We start from the raw sequence: 20887 nt of genomic DNA, 5'->3' as shown, positions 1-20887 counted from the left end.
TCTACTTATGTTGAATTCACTAATATTTGTGTTTGGTGTCACAATCGCATATTGGTCTGTTCTTCTATAATACTAATATTTGAGTTAGAACAGTGTCTACAATCGTTGACACTGTTCTAACTCAGTGAACAAGTCAGCCGTGAGAAATTTGGTGCAAGTTTGTTATTATGGGTAGTTCCTACAAAGGATCGGACTAATGACGTATGCAATACTTGAATTCTCGATGTAGATGCTACATAGTTGGTTCTCATCCTTTCTATTTCTCAATCTTTCTGACTTGCTCCTACGGAACTAAGGTCGAAAAGATTGAGAAAAATCAGTCATTCACAAGCATTGATGAAAGATTCCTCGAAAAGTTGGTGTCGTGAGCGAGGAAATACATTTGAAAATGATTTGAAAGAATTGAAGAAAACAATGTTATATGTTTATAAGCAAAGAACGAAATATCACGACTTAAATAGCATATAACTAAGGGTAGGAAGAAGTGACGACTAATCATATTCCATGTTTTGAGGCATTTTAGCCTTGATGGGTGTAGACATGATTTTGGTGAACAATCATACTCTGTATTGATACAACATGAAATGGTAAAGTGCTATCTAAGATGAAAGCATGTAAAAAGAGTTTGAAATAGGTATGAGACCATAGACAACACGTCTTGGACAAACATGATTGGGATAACTGAAGGTAGGAAGAAGTGACAACTAATCATATCCCGCGTTTTGGGGCATTTTAGCCTTGATGAGTGTAGATATGATTTTGGTGAACAATCATACCTGTATTGATACACCATGAAATGGTAAAGTTCAATCTAAGATGAAAGCATGTAAAAGGAGTTTGGAACGGGTATGAGGCCATGGACAACACGTCTTAGACAAGCATGACTAAAACATCTAACATACAACCATAGATAACACGACTTAGACAAGTATAACCGTGACACTTGGTGTATTCCTATCTTACAAATATTTAAATCTTTTTTTAAGAAAGGAACAAAATCTAGAGAATAATTAAACCTTTATTCTCTAATTTAACATATAAAGGAAGAAGAAGAAGAAGAAAAAAAAAAAAAAAAAAAAAAAAAAAAAAAAAAAGAAAAGAAAAAACAAGAACCATCTCAAATCTCTACACTTCCCCACTTTCATCGCCTCCGTTCAACCTTTATTACTTGAAACGAGACTTCTTTGGGGGGCGGAGGCCGGAGGGACTTGTACACTGAGTAAAAGCTTGCTCAAAACGCGCCGCCGTGTTCTTCGTGTTCCTGTTGTAAGCGAACGATTGGAAGTGGGTCTGACCTAGAAGTTAAAGGTACCCCTAATACCCGAAACTTAAGAGGTATCTTCATTTTCCATTTGCCGAATTGCAGGGTGCAGAAACATACAATCTTGTCCACAATCTGAAGCTAAGTTGCTAGAACAAGTCAAGGAACAATGCAAAATCTAGTCCAGAAACTTCTGCCCAGAACAACGTTCAAGCAAGTGCGTTTTCGTCACTCTTTTTTGTACCCCAGCTGCAAATAATTATCTGTTTTTGCGTTGTTGAATTGAGTTCTTCTTCATATGTTGTAACCCAGTTTGTGATGCTGCTTGGTTTCAAAATCACTCGCTTTTTTCTCCAGAAATGAGCTTCTTGGGAGACAGTTTACCCTTCTTTTCAATATAATTGTAGAAGTTCTTTCATATTGGATGGAATTTGGTCTTTTATAATTTTTAGGGGAGGAGTTTTCTATGCTTGTTGGTTTGTTGTTGAAAGCTTTAGGCTCAATTGTCTCCCTGATCAAAGATTGTGAAATTTGGAGAGTTTCAACCATCCTCCACTCGAACAAACTACACCATAGAGAGCCTCCCCAGAGGTCTATGGAGCCCTTGAACAGCCTCCTCTTAATTGAGGTTCGACTCCTTCTTTGGAGGCTTCGTACAAAGTACACCCTTTGTTCGACACTTGAGTCACTTTTGCCTGCATCTTTGAGGCTCACAATTTCTTGTTCGACATTTGAGAATTCTATTGATATGCCTAAGTTAAGGGCATGACTCTGATACCATGTTAGGAATCACGAACCTCCACAATGGTATGATATTGTCCACTTTGAGAATAAACTCTCATGGCTTTACTTTTGATTTTCCCAAAAGGCCTCCTACCATTGGAGATGTATTCCTTACATATAAACCCATGATCATCCCCTTAATTAGCCGATGTGGGACTCCTCTTCCAACAACCCTCAACATCTATGGGCTCCTTTTCAAATTCCTTTTTGATAAGAATCTTAGAGACGAGCCTTTTATCTTAACTCTTTGGCTCTTTGGGTAATCCTGTCTCCCTTTTTTTATTTTTATTTATTTATTTATTTTTTATTTTGTATGCATTTTTTTTCAGCTTTGATCGACGAAAACTTCACCCCATTTTAACATAATCCTGTTTCAAGTCCTGAAAGTACAGAGCCTTCTAATTACTTCTTCAGATTTTGTTGATGTTGTTGTCTTTTGGTTTGTAGGCTGTTGCTTTTCGGGCGTATTGTACTAATAAGATACTCGACATTGGACAGCCTACAGCTTCATCTCATCCACAGGTTTGATACGACGTAATGTATTGAGTCGATGCACTAGGATTGCCTCTATTATGGTTATATTTAATACTTATGGGGATCATTTGGTAAAGTTTCAAGAAATATAGTCACTTAACTCCTGGACCTTGTAGTTGCTGAATGAAGGAGAAATTACTCCTGGAATAACTGCTGAGGAATACATTACAAGAAGAAAAAGGTTGCTAGAACTTCTACCACAGAATGGTTTGGCCATTATTGCTGCTGCGCCTGTGAAAATGATGACTGATGTGGTGCCTTACACGTTTCGACAAGACGCTGATTACTTATATATCACTGGTTGCCTACAACCTGGTGGCTTGGCGGTTATGAGTCATGAATTTGGGTTATGCATGTTCATGCCTGAAACAAAGCCTTATGTATGTCTGATCTTATTTATTTTATAACAATGTTCTTGTGTGCACATCTGCATTTCTTTTCCCTTTCGTGTATTCATTTGGTAATGGCATCATTTTCTCATCCTCATTGGCTACTTTAGGAGCTCGTTATTGATAAGGAGATAATGAACAATATGATGGGAAAAGATGGGCAAGAAAGATCAAAGATTACCAAACCAAATTAGGTTTGCTCCTCTACATAAAACAAACTCGACACATGGAAGGAAAAAAAAGACCTTGGAATGTATTTACGAGGATTGTGATTAAGGAACTCTTTGAATCAAGATAGGAACTAAGAGATCCCACATCGGTTGGGGAGGAGAACAAAACATTCTTTATAAGGGTGTGGAAACCTCTCCCTAGTAGTCACGTTTTCAAAGCCTTGAGGGTAAGCCCGTAAGGGAAAGTCCAAAGAGGACAATATCTGTAAGCGGTGGGCTTGAGTTGTTACGAATGGTATCAAACCCAGACACTGGGCGAAGTGCCAGCGAGGAAGCTGAGCCCCAAGGGGGGTGGACAAGAGGCGGTGTGCCAGCAAGTGGTGGGCTTGGGCTTGAGTTTGGGTTGTTACATTTTTCCTATCAATTAGCCTAAAGGAACTTTGTTTTATGAATGTGAGGTAGCAACCAAGTTCTTCTGCTTGTGTGGCATTATGTTGGCTAATTTCATAAGAATACAACAAGTTGATTATGGGAGTGGATGACATTTTTTCACATTTTTATGGGTAGTCGGTCTGAAGATTTTTCATCATGTTCTTTTGCTTGTGTGGCATTATGATGGCTTGTTTGATTATATCAGGATGTTCTTTGGCAAGGGCAAACTGCAGGAGTTGATGCAGCATTGGAATTTTTCAAGGCTGATCAAGCATATCCAATGAAGAAATTGCGTGAAGTGAGTTAATTTGAAGGAGGTTTATTGTTCCATCTTTTAATATGATTATGGTGGAAACATACTGATGCGACCAGCATCGTTCATGAGTTTGTGTCGAAAATTCTGAATTTAAACGCCGGTTTATACGTACTTTTTTCATTTGTTTTTATGAAAAGGTTTCGATTCTTGTTTTTTTCGGAAAAAAACTGGTCTTTGTGGAATTGAATGAAGCATTCTCACTGTTCATGAAGTCCTTTCAATATTTCTGTATTTGATTACAGATCCTTCCAGATATTATTAGGAAGTCCTCCAAGTTGTTTCATAATTCGAACACTGCCACTCCAACTTATTTGGATTTAGAGGCCTTTCGAAAAGCGGCAGAGAATAACTGTGTGAAAGATATTTCACTTTTTACTCACGAATTGCGGTTAATAAAATCGACAGCAGAGCAGAAGTTAATGAGGGATTCTGCTTCAATTGCTTGCCAGGTACCTCCAACCCTTTTGTTGCTTATAGGAGATAGTGTTTCATCATGAATAGTTTCGTTTTCGTATGGTTTTCCCGTAGTTCATGGCCTTTATGAGCTTCTTTTCGGCTGGTGGTTTAAAGAGAGCTAAGATTTTGTGGTTGAATGCTTTGTTGAGGATGGTTGAGGATGGTTGGGAGGGAGTCCCACATTGGCTAATTTAGGGAATGATCATGGATTTATAAATAAGGAATACATCTCCATTGGTATGAGGCCTTTTGGGGAAGTCCAAAGCAAAGCCATAAGAGCTTATGCTCAAAGTGGACAATATCATTCCATTGTGGAGAGTCGTTATTCCTAACATGCTTGCAGAGCTCTTCTTTGGGGTTTATGGAAAGAAACAAACTGCTTTTTCCGCAGATTCCGAAGTTTATTTATGAAACGATAAACATTATTCTTTGACTCGGAAAAAAAAACCCTTCAACTTGAGGGAGGATCAATGAAATTTCATGATAATGCCAGAACTATTTCTGCACCATGCTGTGTATTTTAGTTCTTACAAATGATGCTTCTTGTTGGTTTTCTGGGTTCAGGCTCTTTTGCAGACAATGATTCATTCAAAGACATATCCTCATGAGAGTATGTTATCAGCAAAGGTAGAATATGAATGCAGAATGAGAGGTGCTCAAAGGATGGCGTGAGTACTCTTCATATTTCGATGTGTACCCGTTTCGAGATGTTTGCATTGTATTCTTAATATCAGTATGCTGATTCGATAGGCGACATTAAATTATGCAAAGTTTTTCAACTGATTTTCAATTTCCTTTCTCTGTACAGATTTAATCCTGTGGTGGGTGGTGGGTGTAATGGTAGTGTTATACATTATTCTCGAAATGATCAGAAAGTAAGTGTGTATATACTTGTGGTGCCTAAGCTTCACTATTATGAAGGATGAAAAATATATGAACGTTCGTACGTATATACGTGAAAAATGCAGGTCAGAGACGGGGATTTTGTTCTAATGGATGTTGGATGTGAATTGCACGGTTATGTTAGTGATCTTACTCGTACCTGGCCGCCTTGTGGAAAGTTTTCTGCCGCTCAGGTATTGTTTCTTTATGTTTGCTTTTGTGAACGTGAAAGTCTTTTGTTTGGATAGACCACCGTGCTATCTACCATCACTACTCTTCAAGCAATGATTATGTGGGTGAGATCTCACATCGATTGGAGAGAGGAACGAGTGCCAACGAGGACACTGGGCCTCGAAGGAGAGTTAATTGTGAGATCCCACATCAGTTGGAGAGGGGAACGAAACATTTTTTATAAGGGTGTGGAAACCTCTCCCTATCAGACACATTTTAAAAACCTTGAGGGAAACCCGAAAGGGAAAACCCAAAGAGGACAATATCTGCTAGCGATGGGCTTGAGTTGTTACAAATGGTATCAAAGCCAAATGCTAGGCGGTGTGCCAATGAGGACGCTGAGCCCCGAAGGGGGTGGACACTAGGCAGTGTGCCAGCGAGGATGCTGGGCCCTGAAGGGGGTGGATTGTGAGATCCCACATCGATTGGAGAGAGGAACGAGTGCCATCGAGGACACTAGGTCCCGAAGGGGGGTGGATTGTGAGATCCCACATCGGTTGGAGAGGGGAACGAAGCATTCTTTATAAGGGTGTGAAAATCTCTCTCTAGCAGACGCATTTTAAAAGCTTTGAGGGAAAGCCCAAAGAGGACAATATCTGCTAGCGGTGGACTTGGACCGTTGCAATGTGACCTTGGTTCATTTTTATATACATAAGCATTTCTTTAAGCATCCGATCTTGTTTTTTTCTATTGGATCCTACCTTTCTTTCTTTCTTGTGTGTCTCAATTTGCTTAGTTGAATGTGTCTCAGGAAGAGCTTTATGAGCTTATACTACAAACAAACAAGGAATGCATAAAGCTTTGCAAACCTGGCGCTACTATATTGGAAATTCATAACTACTCGGTAAGTTTGGCGTTTTGATTCATTGTTCAACACCTCTAGAGGAAGCTTACATAGTCTTTCTAAAGTTCTTTTTGTAGCTATTTTCGATTTCTTCCATTTTGGTCGGTTCCTCGATTAACAAGCTCACACGGTAACCGAAAAACATCACGACCCTTCTCATATTCTACACTTATGCAGGTGGAAACGCTCCGAAAAGGCTTCAAGGAGCTTGGGATTTTGCAAAACTGGAAGAGCGATTTCTATCACCATCTAAATCCCACTTCTATAGGTTCTTTTTACCTTCTATAAGGACTTATTTTTAGTGTTATGCTACCTTTTTTCTTCACCAACGCATAGCTCCATCAATTATTTGATATCCATTCCTAATTGGCAACCTGAGTAACCTTTATTTTTTCTTTTGGATTCCCTTTCTTAGGTCATTATCTTGGTATGGACGTCCATGATTGCGCCAGGGTTGGTTACGACCGACCATTGAAGCCAGGTGTTGTAAGTTTTGTTCCGATTCATTTGTATGGATACTGATTCTCTCTTTATCCGTCTTCCCGTCCCTTCATGTGCACACGTTTATCCCATCTATTACTGTTGTGAGCTTAAACTCGAACTGTACAACTTTTGCTTGTTACGGTAGACATGATAGAACTTGTCAGTCACAATGTCATTTGTCGAGGATAATAGAGTATTTCCCATTCTTTGGAGACAAGTTGAATATCGGTGCACTCGGATTTGTAATGCTAACGATTAATGTGTAACAGCCCAAGCCCACCACTAGCAGATATTGTCCTCTTTGGGCTTCTCTTCAAAGTTTTTAAAATGCATCTGCTAGGGAGAGGTTTCCACGCCCTTATAAAGAATGCTTTGTTCTCCTCCCCAACCGATGTGGGATCTCACAATCTACCCCCCTTCGGGGTCCATAGTTCTCGCTGGCACTCGTTCCCTTCTCCAATCGATGTGGAACCCCCCAATCCACCTCCCTTCGGGGCTCAGTCTCTTCACTGACACATCGCCTAGTGTCTGTCTCTGATATCATTTGTAACGGTTCAAGCCTACCGCTAGTAGATATTGTTCTCTTTAAGCTTCCTTTCAAGGTTTTTAAAACGCGTTTGCTAGGGAGAGGTTTTCACACTCTTTGTTCTCCTCCCCAACTGATGTGGGAACTCCCATAATGTGTTTGAATATTTATTTTAAATTAATTTCTAAGAACTTATTGATTCACTGTAGGTAATAACAATTGAACCTGGAGTTTACGTTCCATCCTCTTTTGAAGGTTCAGAGAGGTAAACTATACACATAGGATTCTGTTCTTCAATTTTGTGTAACTCTCATCTTTTGTTTATACTTTTTTCAAAAATATTTTGCCACAAGATTTTCTCTCACTAGAGAATGTACTCTACAGGTTTGCTGGTATCGGGATAAGGATCGAGGATGAAGTCCTTATAACTGAATCAGGTCACGAGGTATGTGGTTCGAGTCCGAGTTTTTTATGGGTGGTTCTGATAATATTTTGGCTCAGTTATCACATTGGCAAGCCAACAGCCATTGGTACTATGTCCTGAATAGTGCTAGTTGGGTTGAACTTATGCTGCTTTGAATTTTGAATATATCGTATGTTCTAATGATGACAGAGACCGAAAATGGCTTGTAGACCTTCTCATACATTGTATGATATATAGAGCCGGTGTCCCAGGCTGTAACGACTCAAACCCACCGCTAGCAAATATTGTCCTCTTTGGGCTTTCCCTCAGGACTTTTAAAACACATCTGTTAGCGAGAGATTCCACACCCTTCTAAAAAATATTTCGTTCTCCTCCCCAACCGGTGTGGGATCTCACAATCCACCACCCTTCAGGGCCCAGCGTCCTCATTGACACTCTCCCTTCTTCCATCAATGTGGAACCCCCTAATCCACCCCCCTTAGGGGTCCAGTGTCCTTGCTGGCACACCGCCTTGTGTCCACCCTCTTTCGAGACTTAGCCTTCTCGTTGGCACATCGTTTAGTGTCTAGCTCTGATACCATTTGTAACAATCCAAGCTCACTGCTAGCAGATATTGTTCTCTTTGGGTTTTTCCTTTCGGACTTTTCCTTCACAGTTTTTAAAACGCGCATGCTAGGGAGAGGTTTCCACACCCTTATAAAGAATGTTTTGTTCTCCTCCCCAACCGACGTGGGATCTCATACCGGCGTTCTTAGTTTGATCATATATTACAATGTCTGGTTCTGAAAATCAATTTGTTTTGCCTCTTACATACTTAGGAATGAATCAGTGGGTTATACTTTCTTGTCTCAGGTTCTTACAGGTTCAATCCCAAAAGAAATTAATCAGATAGAATCATTGCTGAACAACTTCTGCTTTGGATCTACGATGCATGGCTTAAATTTTATGAAAGCCTCAACCAGTTGATCAAATGTAGACTCAGCAATCCAATTGGAGAAGCTTCACTCTTTAGATGCATGACTAGAACGAGGCTTGCAGGCAGCGATCGGGTTAGTGTTTATTCAGTTCTTTAGGTCGAAGTCTCATTTAATAACTGGTTGGTTTTTTATATTAAAAAAACAAATGATTATCAAAACGGAGTAGAAATGTTTTGAGTGTTAAATAATATGGTGGAATGCAAGGCAATGATATGATATGATATCCGAAGCAATATTCGAGTCAGGGTTGGATAGGTCGGAATTATATCTTGGTGTTAGTGATGTGCAAATGTGGGGTGTGCTCGGATGATGGTGAGATGATGTGTGTGGATCTTTTTCCAATTTAGGAAACACGATCTGATATGAACCACGACCAAGAAATTTCCATACCTCAAGGTCCAATTACAAGGACGAGAGCCAAGAAGCTAACAAACCTTGTACACTTATATTCAAGCTATGATGAGCTCATGAAAAAAATTTAGAAGACGTTGGAGACCTCCTTATATGTTCTGCAAAAGTTGAGCTTCAAGACAGAGATGCATTAGTTGCATTTAATGAACTCAGCTAAATTTATAGAACTAGTCCAAGGATTAATCCTTGGACTAGTTCTATAAATTTAGTTGAGTTCATTAAATGCAACTTAAAGTGCATTTAATGCATCTCTTTCTTGAAATTCAACTTTACACAACATATAAGGGAGGTCTCCAACGTCTTCTAGAATTTTCTTTGATGTACAAGGTTTGTTGTAGCTTCTTGGCTCTCGTCCTTGTAATTAGACCTTGAGGTATGAAAATTCCTTGGTCGTGGTTCATATCACGATCGTTGTCATTGCTATTGAATGGATGACATTGCTGAAGTATCGACATTGAGATGTGAAGATTGCAAGAGTTCCATTGTCGAAAGATAGTAAAACTCACTGAGCGTGCTTCCGAAAGTGGCTGAAGAGACTCCCATCGTCTCAGCATCATCCACACGAGCCCATAATTTGCACATCACTCGTATACCTGCCATTTCATTTCCACCTCGATACAAGCATCTGACTCGACTCAAGTATTGCTCGGGATCCCTTTCATTGTCTTCCACAACGACTATATTATCAATCACTTCTACAACTAGCCGTTTTTTTTTTTTTTTACCATCTTCATACATTAATTCCATTCACATGGTCATGGGCAGGTAGGTTGGAGGTGGCTGCTGGTTGGGTTAGGTACATTCATTTCATTAAATTTTGCATTGGATATTTGTAAGAAGCAAGCAGAAATAGTTTGAAATAATGTTCATACATAATGTAATAATGTTCTCATGGATTGTATTTGGTTATGACTTTCAAGCCCATCTTCTGAAACTTGATATCCAAAGTAATGCCCATTGCTACTTCTCAGCTACTCAATTTGTTCATTTCTATCAAACATTTATCACTTCAAAATCTCTAAAATAAAATATTTTACGCTATGGTCGAGCTGCATTCCAAGTTTGAAGACAATTAGAGCCTAATTACGTAACAATCTAAGTCCACTGCTAGCAGATATTGTTCGCTTTGGTTCATTACATACTGCCGTTAACCTCACGATTTTGAAATGCATCTACTTGGGAGATGTTTTCACACTCTTATAAGAAATGTTTCGTTCCCCGCTCCAATCGGGATCTCACAGGTTACTCCTATGTGGAGAAAAACTGGGTTAAGAAGCTTACAAGAGTCAAGGCCAAGGAGCTCTTGGTTGGCTCTCAGTCTGCGAAATCTAAGTTCATGACCCACCCACCGGAGAAATCACGTTTCAAGTCTCCGACCGGGCTGTCGAGAACTTCCCGTGTTGGCTTTTCAAGGTTGAAGAACTCAATGTGGAAGAGAAGAATAAGAACACAACAAAGAGGTGGAATACAAGTAAAGCAAGCTTCAGGGGAGACTCCTTCGGAAGCTTTTGATGTTCAGAAACACGGTAAGAAATTTACGTGTCATAACCGTGTAAAACGAAGCGGGGGATGTCAACAAACTGGGAATATATTATATGAAATAATGTACAGGAAGATGTTCAGAGAGAACCCACAGATCAATATTCAGGTTGTCTCAGTTCTAAAATAAATCTATATGATTGATTGGCTGACAGAATCAGCTTGCAAAACAGGCAAGCTTTCAAGTTTCTGCAATCCTTTAGAACTTTGAACTAACTCTTATAATCATTTGCTCTAACCTATAGCTGTACAGTATATTAATCGAAGACGATCTCGTTCTTGAAAGAATGAGGTTACCTTAGACAAGGATCTGCGACCGAGCAGCACCGCGAGAGCATTTCTTCCTACCCGACTTGCTAAGTGCGCAAACGCATATCTCAAGAAGCTCGTAATCCTCCTCCCAGAACAAAGATGATGCGAGCTCTGGATTCTCAACCAGCATTTTTGATGTCAGGAAACCAGCAATTGTCCATGTTTGATAGAGTCGGGATTGCTTTCCGATGAACTTTCCTGTTCGGGTGTCATAATATTCAGGCCAGCAATCGACTGCAATTCTCTTCTCAGCCACAGCCACTGCTTTCTTGGCCATTTCGAGTCTGCCCATCTTGATGCATGCGAGTGTGAACTGCAATAGATGTCGACTTAAAATCGTTATATATGATCAGTTTTGTCGCTTAAGATTACACAAAGACCTATCGGTTTTACATTACCTGCCAAAGAAGTGTTGGCCACGATCCTCCATTATGGTATGACCACGGGCTGAAAAAGATCCAAAAAGAGTTGAGTATTGTATGGCAATCAAGTAAGTAGATACTCTATGCAGATACGCATATAACTTACGTGTTTTTCGGGTCACTGCCGGTGATTATGCGCCATTCCTCGTACTCCAAAGCAGGGTAACATATCTTAAGAGGCATATGACCCACAAGATCACTCCATTTAGCATCAATGAGATTTAGAATAGCTTCATTTTGTTTCGGTGTACCCAAAGACGAAACGATGGACCAAAGATTTCCGAGTGTAAAAAACCGAAAATCCATATGAGCTGGTTGGAGATTGCCTATGAAATAACCTCCTTCCTCTGGTACCCAGTCCATTAGCCACTGAGGAATTTGTTCGGGATAGATGTTGAATTTGTTAGTAGCATCCATGGAGTATTCTTCGGTTTTATAACGATAGATCTCGTTGATCTTCTTCATATCGACCCAATAATATTCTCTGATATGGAACGATAGAGCACTTAGTCGATTGTTAATGGCCCTCACCAAGTTCTTCGACCCGTCATTCACGGTGAGCATTTCGCGAGAACACCTTAAAGCTGAATAAAACAAGGCCTGCAGAATCAAGCTTGTTACAGATGCAGGTGATGAACTTAAATGCAGGATGCAAGCTCATGTTTTGCACTCGAACTCACTTGTATTTCAAGGGGATGGCCATGAATGCCCATTCGACGATCGATCATGCAGGAACCATCAGTGACCAACAGCGAAGGGAACATGTCGAACCCATCTGTTAGACAGAGGTTAAGTATCATTTTCAAGCCTGTTTGGACATCCACCCTTTCTTGTAGAGCATAGTCCCCGGTGATTTTTCCGTACGCCCGTAAAAGGATGATCCACCATAATCCTACCAAAGAAGAGCAAACGACGACGACGATGAAGATCAAATGTTTCTAAACAGGGTACTCACTCAAAAGGAGAAATGTTTGGCTTCATGAATGAGAAAAACAGAAACGAATGACGTTATCATGTTACCTGAATCGACTGGTGCCACACGGCCTATGGCCGATTCACCAAAATCTGGATCCAAAACTTCTTCAAAATTATCGCCGTCAAGGGGAACGGTTCGGACTTTGAAGCTTGCAGGCATCAAGCCCTGTCCTGGGCTGTAACAATCTACTGTTTTCTCCCAGCTCTGGAAAAAGAAAAGTCCTCAATTAAGAAAATCAGCAAAAGGCTTGAGTAGAACACCATGAGAAGCCTATAATCTTGGAGACTCGATACGATCTAACCATATGATGGGCTAGGTTTCGAATATTCTCGGATTCCTTGATCCAAAGTGGCTTACAATATGTGCTCTTTATTTTGAAAATTGACCTATATTTGTTAATACTCCGATGTCCGATCTTCGTGTGCCCTTTCGGAAAATAAAAGCAACCCAAAATAAACATAAATCCTTTGAAACCAATCGAGCCGTAAAACCGAAGGAACCAGAATCAAAAGGCTCACTGACTGCCAAATGCCAAGAAAATTATCTCACTAAACTTGTACGTTTTCAAATATTATCATGACCCTTCTCGTACTTACACTTATGCAGGTGGAAACGCTCCGAAAAGGCTTCAACAACACAACGGTCTAAATCCCACTTCTATAGGGACTTCGTTTTCATGTTATGCTACCTTTTTTCTTCACCAACGCAATGGTCCATCGGTTACTTGATATCCATTCCTAATTGGCAACCTGAGTAACCTTTAATTTTTCTTTTGGATTCCCTTTCTTAGGTCATTATCTCGACATGGATGAACATGGTTGTACCAGGGTTCGTTATGACCGACCATTGAACATAATAGACAACCCATCGCTTAGTGTTGGTTTAAGGGTCCATGGAATTCCATATCATACATGCCCAAACAGAGCGATCGACATTGTGTAAAGTACTAGAAATTGTAGGGACAAAAAACATAATATAAACATTAAGAAAACGAAATGTATAACACAACCGATAAAGAACATGAAAGACGGTACCTGTAACTGTAAGGTATGAAGGAGAAAGTTCTTCACAATCTCCCCTTCTTTATTCAGCAAGAACGCGAGAGCAGAGGGCACAAAGTCTCGAATGAAGACCTGATCATAATTCAATGGTTGCTTATCGGCCGGATCATTTGCAGCCATGGTCCCAACCGGACTTCCACAATACGACACGACAACGTCACGTAGCAACCTCCAAGCCTCTTTCTCAATATCAGACTTCTCTCTTGTCGAACTAACGACCTTAGCGTTGTTCAAACCCTCTAAGTTCTCCTCATTTACATCTTCACTAACAATTTCTATCCTAGAATCTTCCTCTCCTACAATATTCTCATCCTTATCAATCTTTTCAACAACCAGAGGCTTCACATTCAAACCACCCTGAACATATATCTTCTCAAAGTTATTGTCATTCACATGTTTCTCAATCGACCTCGAAAAATCACGAACATTCGACGCAATTCTAGCAATTATAGACAAACCCCTTTTGGGTTTAGGGAGTATACTATAACTATAAGACCTCATAATTACCCTAGATTGGCCATAACTTAAGCTAGCCACAGAAGAATTCTGGGCGCCATCTAAAATCCATTGAGACCTCGAGAAATGAAAAGGGTAAGAACTATATTGCCTAATATAATGAAATTTGAAGCAAAAGTTCAAACAAGAATTATGAGGCGAAGTATTTAGGGCTTTTGCAGGTGAGAATCCAAAAACCCTAGAATATCTACAGCTAATTAGAAGCCTACAAGAAGCCTTCATCGACGAATTATCAATCAAAGCAATCATGTTCATAACAATAAGAAATCAAATCGTGGAATATGAATAAGATTCAAGAACTTTACGCATAACAGTGGCGATTATCTTCGATTTCTGCGGCGAACTACGGAATCGAATTGAAAGGGGAGTTGGGATTGGTTGAAGAAGAAGAATGGTATCTGAAAATCGGGAAGCAATCGAATGGTTCGAGGAAAAGTGAAGGACGGCTCGTTTTATAGAGATGAATTTAACGAGAAAAATGGAGGTGAAGTTGTGTAGATCGTGGATTTTAGTGGTGGGTTTTTTTTCTTCTTGAATTAGACCATTTTTTATTTTTAATTTTTTGATATTTTTAACAAATCTATGAACCTTGTTCTTCGGGCAAGAATTCATTTTAAGATAATTTTTAGATTTCTTTCCATTTCTAAGTGTGCTTTAACCATGAAAATTCACTCAAGTTTTAGCCTTTAGATTTTTTTTTTTTTTTTCAAATTTTTTGTTGTTCGATATATATGCTTGGTCATGAGGTTAAAGGTCCAAATCCCGGGATCTTACATATTGATATTCGACAACAGTTGAATTATTACTCGACCACAAATATATCCAATTTCAATCATTAAAAAAATAAATAAAAATGCTTGTAATAAAATTGCCAAGTATAATTAATTAAATTATTATTTAATAAATGAATTATGTTTTGATGGTTGAACTATGTTTATATTGGTTAGAGACACCATCACAAAGAAAAGAAAGAAGGCGGTATTAATCATACCATTTATTTGGGTATCAATGGCATGAGAAATTTTGGGTGAAACAAACGCAAAAACATGAGGATTTATGTTTAAAGTGGACAATATCATATTATCGTGGAGGTATGAAGATATTCGTTATGCTCTTGCCCCAAAGGTTTCCATGTTTGTGCACAATGTCGAGCAACAAACACAGGTGGGCAAACCTCGATGATGGTCGTAATGATTTGTGATTGAGCTCTAAGAAGAAAAGCTACCCTGGATAAGAGTACGACTCTTATTGAGGTTGGAGACGTGCTGTGATGTCCCACATTGGTTGAGGAGAAGAACAAACCACCATTTATAAGGGTGTGGAAACCCCATAGTAGACGCGTTTTAAAGCCTTGAGGGAAGCCTGAAAGGGAAAGCTCAAAGAGGACAATATCTGCTAGTAATGGATCTGGGGCATTACAATGGTATCAGAGTCGGACACCGGACAATGTGCCAGTAAAGACGCTGGGCCTCAAAGGGGGTGGATTTGGGGGCGGTCCCATATCGATTGGAGGAAGGAAAAAGTGCCAGCGAGGATGCTGGCCCCAAAGGGGGGTGGATTGTGATGTCCCACATTGGTTGGGGAGGAGAACAAACCACCATTTACAAAGGTGTGAAAACTTTCCCCTAGTAGACGCATTGAAAACTTTCCGCTAGTAGACGCATTTTAAAGCCTTGAGGGGAAGCCCGAAAGAGAAAACCCAAAGAGAACAATATCTGCTAGCGGTGGATCTGGAGCATTACACGTGCGAACAGAAATACGACTATTCGAGTGGAGGTTATGTGGTCCTTTGTTTGAGGGAAGATTATATTAGATTGCAACCTAAAGTCCATCACTAGCTATGCGTATATATGTGAGAGACAACATCTCCGTTTCGTTGTTATCACATAGAAATTTTCATTGAAAATTATCCATTTAAATGAAGATTTCTTAACCTTCCCAAAGAAACATTTTAAAAAAATTTAATAGAAAATTTCGTAGAGACGGAGGGTTAAACGGAGGGCACTGGAACGGGAACGTGAAAGTCATCTCCGCCCAACAAATTACCTAAACAAAACCATGAATCACTTGTTTCATTGGGAGAAAGAGTCATCCCTCTTAGGTACTTTCCAAACATGTAACCTCACTTGGTTGTTTTCCAAGAAAAATCCAAACAAATGACAACCAAATATCATCCTGATGCCTCCTAAAGCGTAGCGGAGGTGTATGAAAATAGGCTCAAGCTAAGATCTGCTCATGAGCGTAATGGTATAAGCCAGATTGTGGGACCAACTAGTCGAACAGAGACGATAGTCAGCCGTAGTAACTCGAGAGTTTCGTGTGGAAGGACTCTTGCTCAACATATCAAAGGTACTCCCAAGAGCTCTTATTGATGGAGTCGTTTGACACCTCGATATTGTTAAAAGATTACGTGTTTAGATTGCTGTATTTGATTTAAATCTTCTGATGGTTAGGAGTCGATTTGTTTTTTATTTGATTTACTCTTGATTTAATTAGATTTTGTTTTGATTTGTTACCAGATTTTCTGATTTCTAGGTAGATTTTCTAGATATCTCTTTCTATTCTCTGTGTATATATAGAGCATTCTTGCTCTTCAAAATTCAATCATCTCATCAATTATTCAATCAATCCCTCTTTCACTAACAATTGGTATCAGAGCTATCTTCTTAAGGGATCTGTGAGATCAAGATGGGAGGAGAATCCAGTTTTTCCGCTGTTGCACCACCAATCTTCGATGGAGACAATTATCAAATGTGGGCAGTTCGTATGGAGACTTATTTGGAGGCCTTGGATCTTTGGGAAGCAGTAGAAGAGGATTACGAGGTCCCTCCACTCCCAGCAAATCCTACTGTAGCACAAATCAAATTACATAAGGAAAAGAAGACGAGGAAATCAAAGGCGAACGCTTGCCTATTTGCCGCTGTATCTCAAATGATCTTCATGCGAATAATGTCCCTCAAAACAGCAAAGGAAATCTGGGATTATCTCAAGACCGAATATGAAGGAGATGAGAGGATTCGTGGAATGAAAGTCCTGAATTTGATCAGGGATTTCGAGTTGCAGAAGATGAAGGAGTCAGAGTCGATAAAAGAGTACTCTGACAGACTTCTCAGCATCGCCAACAAGGTGAGATTGCTTGGTTCTGTATTAAATGATTCCAGGAACGTTGAAAAGCTGCTAGTCACTGTTCCAGAGAAGTTTGAAGCCACCATTACTACTCTGGAGAACACCAAAGACTTGTCAAAGATTTCTCTTACAGAGCTCTTGAATGCTTTACAAGCACAAGAGCAAAGGAGGTCTATGAGGCAAGAAAGGGTGATTGAAGATGCCTTACCTGTTAAGCATCAGGACAGGTATAAAAACAAGAAAATTTTCAAAAACCAATCGACGTATGGAGATCCATCTGCAGATTATCAGAAGACAAAAGGAGGAGGTTTCAGAAAATCCTATCCACCTTGCCGCCATTGTGAGAAGAAAGGTCATCCACCATTCAAGTGTTGGAGAAGACCTGACACCTTCTGCTCCAAATGCAATCAACTTGGACATGAAGCTGTGATCTGTAAAGCCAAAGATCAGGTGAAAGAAGTAGATGCAGAGGTAGTTGATCAAGAAGAGGAAGAAGAAGATCAATTGCTTGTGGCCACTTGTTTCTCAGGCAAAGAATCAAGCGAGAGTTGGTTGATTGATAGTGGGTGCACAAATCATATGACATATGACAAGGAGTTTTTTGAGGAATTAAGAGACACTAACGTCAAGAGAGTGAGGATTGGCAACGGTGAACACTTGGAAGTCAAAGAAAAAGGCACAGTAGCTATAACAAGTTATGAAGGTACAAAATTTATTCCAGATGTTTTATTTGTACCTAAAATTGATCAAAATCTCTTAAGTGTTGGTCAGTTACTTGATAAAGGCTATAAAGTGTTGTTTGAGAATAAACAGTGTTTTATCAAAGATGCTAGTGGCAAAGACTTGTTCAATGTCAAAATGAAAGGAAAAAGCTTTGCTCTAAATCCGATGGAGAAAGAGCAGATGGCCTTTATATCCAAAGCTAGTGCCACTGAGATTTGGCACAAAAGACTTGGGCACTTTCATCATCGAGGTTTGCTTCAGATGCAGTCAAAGAAGCTGGTGGAAGGACTCGCTGACATTAATGATGACATGCCTCCTTGCCGTGCTTGCAATTTTGGGAAGCAACATAGGCAACCCTTTCCTAAACAGGCATGGAGAGCCTCGAAAAAACTGCAGCTGGTTCATACTGATCTTTGTGGTCCTCAGCGAACACCATCATTAAATGGTAATCTTTATTACATTATTTTTATTGATGATCTAACAAGAATGTGTTGGATCTTCTTTATGAAGCAAAAGTCAGAGGTTGCGGGTGTATTTTGGAAACTCAAGGCCAGAGTCGAGAATGAAAGTGCATGCTTGATTCAGACTGTAAGATTAGATAATGGCAAGGAGTACACTTCAGAAACTTTTAACAGGTTTTGTGAAGAGGCTGGAATTGAACATCAGTTGACAGCACCATACACTCCTCAACAGAATGGCGTCAGTGAAAGGAGGAATAGATTCATAATGGAGATGACGAGATGCATGCTTCATGAGAAGGATCTTCCAAAACGTTTTTGGGGAGAAGCAGCAAACACTGCTGTGTACTTGCAAAATCGAATTTCAACAAAAGCTGTGAAGAACCTGACGCCATTTGAAGCTTGGTATGGTTACAAACCTTCTTTAAAGTTCCTTAAAGTATTTGGGTGTCTTTGCTTCACTTACATTCCACAGATCAAGCGTGATAAGCTTGACAAGAAGGCAGAAGCTGGCATATTTGTTGGGTATAGCACTATATCCAAAGCTTACAGAGTTTTTCAACCGCACACTAGTCGAGTTATTATGAGCCGAGATGTTCATTTTGCTGAAAATGAGCAATGGAATTGGGAAGAACTGACAAAGGTGAATCAGATTCCTAATGCACCAAACAATTTAACCTTTGGTAGCATGTTAGAAGAATCTGAAGATGAACGACAAGAAGAGTCTGAAGATGAACAACAAGATGATTTGGTTGATGATGCACCTGTGAGAGGAGGAGCTTTCGATGATCGAGAAAAACAAAACATGGAAGTTGGTTGATCGACCTCTAAACAGAAAGATAATTGGAGTAAGATGGGTATTCCGAACAAAGCTAAATCCTGATGGTTCAGTTAACAAATACAAAGCAAGACTTGTTGTGAAGGGATATGCACAAGTTTTTGGAGTTGACTATTCAGAAACATTTGCACCTGTTGCCAAGCTTGATACAGTAAGATTGTTGCTTGCTCTTGCTGCTCAAAAGAGTTGGAAAGTATTCCAGTTAGATGTTAAATCTGCATTCTTAAATGGAGTCTTGCAAGAAGAAATTTTTGTCGAGCAACCTGAAGGTTTTGTTAGCAGAGGCAATGAAGATAAAGTCTACTTGCTGAGAAGGGCTTTATATGGTCTTAAACAGGCTCCGCGAGCATGGTACAGTAAAATTGATGATCATTTGGTTGGTCTTGGCTTTCAGAAAAGTCAATCTGAACTCACACTGTATGTCAAGCATGAAGGTACAAATACTTTAGTCATTTCTCTTTATGTAGATGACTTATTAATTACAGGAAGCAATTCAAAGCAAATTAACAAGTTCAAACTGGAAATGAAAAAGATATTCGAAATGACAGACCTTGGTCTGATGTCATATTTCCTTGGCATTGAGATCAAGCAAACCCAAGATGAAGTGTTCATTTGTCAAAACAAAGTATGCAAAGGAGATACTAAAAAAATTTCAGATGGAGGATTGCAAAGCAATGAATACTCCTATGAATCAAAAGGAGAAGCTGGTCAAAGATGATGATTCTGCCAAAGTTATTGAAGCTGAGTTCCGGAGTTTGGTAGGGTGCCTGATGTACTTAACAACAACCAGACCTGATATCGTAAATGCTGTAAGTATTCTCTCCAGATTTATGCATTGTCCCAATGAGACTCACATGAAAGCTGCAAAGAGAGTTATCAGATACATCAAGGGGACCTGGAATTATGGAGTGAAGTTCTTAAAGCACAAGGAAATGAAGCTAATTGGTTTCTATGACAGTGATTGGGGTGGCTCAATCGATGACATGAGGAGTACATCTGGTTACTGTTTTTTGCCTCGGATCAGGCATGTTCTCTTGGTGCTCAAGAAAGCAAGAAACTGTAGCTCAATCCACTGCTGAGGCAGAATTGATAGCTGCAACCGCCGCAGTAAATCAAGCTCTCTGGTTAAGGAAAATTCTCGTGGATCTAAACTTGGAGCAAAAACACAGCACTGAGATACTAGTTGATAACCAAGCTGCTATTGCAATCTCCAATAATCCAGTTTTTCATGGAAAGACTAAGCATTTCAACATCAAGTTATTCTTTGTTCGAGAAGTTCAAAAGAGTGGTGATGTGACTCTTTGCTATTGCAAATCTGAAGATCAAATTGCAGATATCCTTACCAAACCGCTGCCACTTAGCAAGTTTGAAGATTTCAGAAAAAAACTTGGAGTTTGCAGCATCTAAACCAGGAGGAGTGTTAAAAGATTACGTGTTTAGATTGCTGTATTTGATTTAAATCTTCTGATGGTTAGGAGTGGATTTGTTTTTTATTTGATTTACTCTTGATTTGATTAGATTTTGTTTTGATTTGTTACCAGATTTTCTGATTTCTAGGTAGATTTTCTAGATATCTCTTTCTATTCTCTGTGTATATATAGAGCATTCTTGCTCTTCAAAATTCAATCATCTCATCAATTATTCAATCAATCCCTCTTTCACTAACAGATGTCGACTCATCACATCTTAGGATTGAAGAAGGTCTTGAGGGTTCGGTTGTTTGCCAATTCAACGTCTTTTGAAGTAACTTTGTCTTCCAAGCTCATTTTTTAAGCAGCTTCTTAGTTCCAAAGGAAG

General features: G+C 39.5%; 2 protein-coding genes across 5 annotated transcripts; one reads left to right on the top strand and one right to left on the bottom strand.

Annotated features, from left to right (window-relative positions):
• The first annotated feature begins 1093 nt into the window (after positions 1-1093).
• Positions 1094-10093, top strand: LOC111798393 (Metallopeptidase M24 family protein). 4 transcript variants are annotated; one of them, XM_023681502.2, is made up of 16 exons: positions 1095-1266; positions 1367-1478; positions 2492-2566; positions 2695-2958; positions 3775-3867; positions 4128-4334; positions 4906-5009; positions 5150-5216; positions 5310-5417; positions 6206-6298; positions 6476-6566; positions 6714-6784; positions 7517-7572; positions 7692-7752; positions 8584-8780; positions 9885-10093. In XM_023681502.2, the coding sequence occupies exons 2-15, from the start codon at positions 1431-1433 to the stop codon at positions 8695-8697; spliced, it is 1452 nt and encodes a 483-aa protein (XP_023537270.1). In that variant the 5' UTR covers positions 1095-1266; positions 1367-1430; the 3' UTR covers positions 8698-8780; positions 9885-10093. The 4 variants fall into 4 exon arrangements, with proteins under 4 accessions (XP_023537271.1, XP_023537270.1, XP_023537268.1 ...); XM_023681500.2 differs by having other exon boundaries at positions 1095-1284; XM_023681499.2 differs by having other exon boundaries at positions 1095-1478; positions 9889-10093.
• Positions 10094-10691: 598 nt separating this feature from the next.
• On the bottom strand, positions 10692-14458 carry LOC111798392 (alkaline/neutral invertase A, mitochondrial). The gene is made up of 6 exons (XM_023681497.2): positions 13403-14458; positions 12413-12572; positions 12073-12284; positions 11499-11992; positions 11369-11417; positions 10692-11283 (listed from the first exon to the last, which is right to left on the bottom strand). Exons 1-6 carry the CDS (start codon positions 14198-14200, stop codon positions 10957-10959), a joined length of 2040 nt encoding a protein of 679 aa, XP_023537265.2. The 5' UTR covers positions 14201-14458; the 3' UTR covers positions 10692-10956.
• Between the last annotated feature and the right edge of the window lie 6429 nt (positions 14459-20887).

This window comes from Cucurbita pepo, chromosome 7 (assembly GCF_057944985.1).
Source record: "Cucurbita pepo subsp. pepo isolate OVF chromosome 7, ASM5794498v1, whole genome shotgun sequence".
Classification (NCBI taxonomy): domain Eukaryota; kingdom Viridiplantae; phylum Streptophyta; class Magnoliopsida; order Cucurbitales; family Cucurbitaceae; genus Cucurbita; species Cucurbita pepo.
Note: the sequence above shows the minus strand (reverse complement) of the source record. Positions and strands in the feature narration are given on the sequence as shown.